This window comes from Beta vulgaris, chromosome 9 (genome assembly GCF_026745355.1).
Source record: "Beta vulgaris subsp. vulgaris cultivar EL10 chromosome 9, EL10.2, whole genome shotgun sequence".
In the NCBI taxonomy this organism is placed as follows: Eukaryota; Viridiplantae; Streptophyta; class Magnoliopsida; order Caryophyllales; family Amaranthaceae; genus Beta; species Beta vulgaris.
Genome location: NC_079210.1, coordinates 17,432,917 through 17,434,066, shown reverse-complemented (window position 1 = coordinate 17,434,066; position 1,150 = coordinate 17,432,917). Strand labels below are relative to the sequence as shown.

The 1,150-nt window shown below is 40.0% G+C and overlaps 1 protein-coding gene across 1 annotated transcript; it reads left to right on the top strand.

Annotated features, from left to right (window-relative positions):
- The first annotated feature begins 276 nt into the window (after positions 1-276).
- Positions 277-855, top strand: LOC125493738 (uncharacterized). The gene has a single exon (XM_048637247.1). The coding sequence runs from the start codon at positions 277-279 to the stop codon at positions 853-855; it is 579 nt and encodes a 192-aa protein (XP_048493204.1).
- The last annotated feature ends 295 nt before the right edge of the window (positions 856-1,150 follow it).

Here is a 1,150-nt window from a genome sequence, read left to right as displayed (position 1 = left end):
TTCAAGTTGGGCATTTGTGATCTACATGCTCCAACTTGAGGGGGGTGTTAGAGTAATATTAGGAGATATAGTTTTACATTGATTTGTTTCCTAATAATAAGGGTTTCCTTATTAACTCTTGTATATATATTCTGATGGAATTAATGAGAAAGCTAAGCTTCACCTAATTATATCAATAATGCTGGTGCCATCACTTCCAATCATCAGTCCGCCAACCTTTCATCATCTCCAAATCCTCATCAAAACATAAAAATTAAAAGCCAAAACTCTGGACCAATGAAGTTCTTAGAGGACAAGCAAGAAACTGTAATGATCGCGGCATCACTGATCGCAGCAGCTGCCTTCCAAATCGGCGTAAATCCTCCTGGAGGCACTTATCAAGACACAGTAGACCAATTTAACCAAACGGTAATGAAAAAGCATAAGGCAGGAACTTCAATAATGGCATACAGTGATTCGCGCCTTTACAGAACGTTCATTGTGGAAAACACAGTTGGGTTCTTGGCCTCGATCTCTGTGTTCTTGCTGCTACTAACTGGTTTGCATCACAAGTACAAGTTTTTCAGAGGGTTTTTTATGGTGGCTATTTGGATGGCCATTGTTGCTATTGCTGCAAGTTATGTCTCTTCTATAATAACCGTCGCTCCTCCACTAGAGCAAAAAACCGTCATTGCGTTCTCTTACGCAGTGTTAATCGTAGCCGTTGTAATGTGGATTCTGATTATTTTGTGGTATGCTGGTTTTGGTCCTCGTATTGTTGAAATTATTCACCAGAGGCGTTCCTCGCAGAAAGGACGACAAACACGGTCAGCAAGGCTCCTCGGTCGTGCAGCTTCTAGTACTCGCTATGTGTAGTACTGGGTAATATAATTGTCAAAGAATGATGAATAATGATGATGGAGCAATAGTATCTCCAACATTGTGAATTTGTGATAGAGAAGCTAACAACGTACCAGATTGTCTACTCTTGTGAACCAAGGAATAATAATCCTTAGAAAATCACAATCATCAACATAGAAAGCTTATCTATGACGATGTAGTGGGAGTGGCTCGATCGTTTAGTTCAATTGTAATTTTTTTATTTTTTGCTGTGGGGGCTTTCCCCCCTCCTCTGCACCACAAACAAAGGACAGTGTAGAGTTTTCATTAA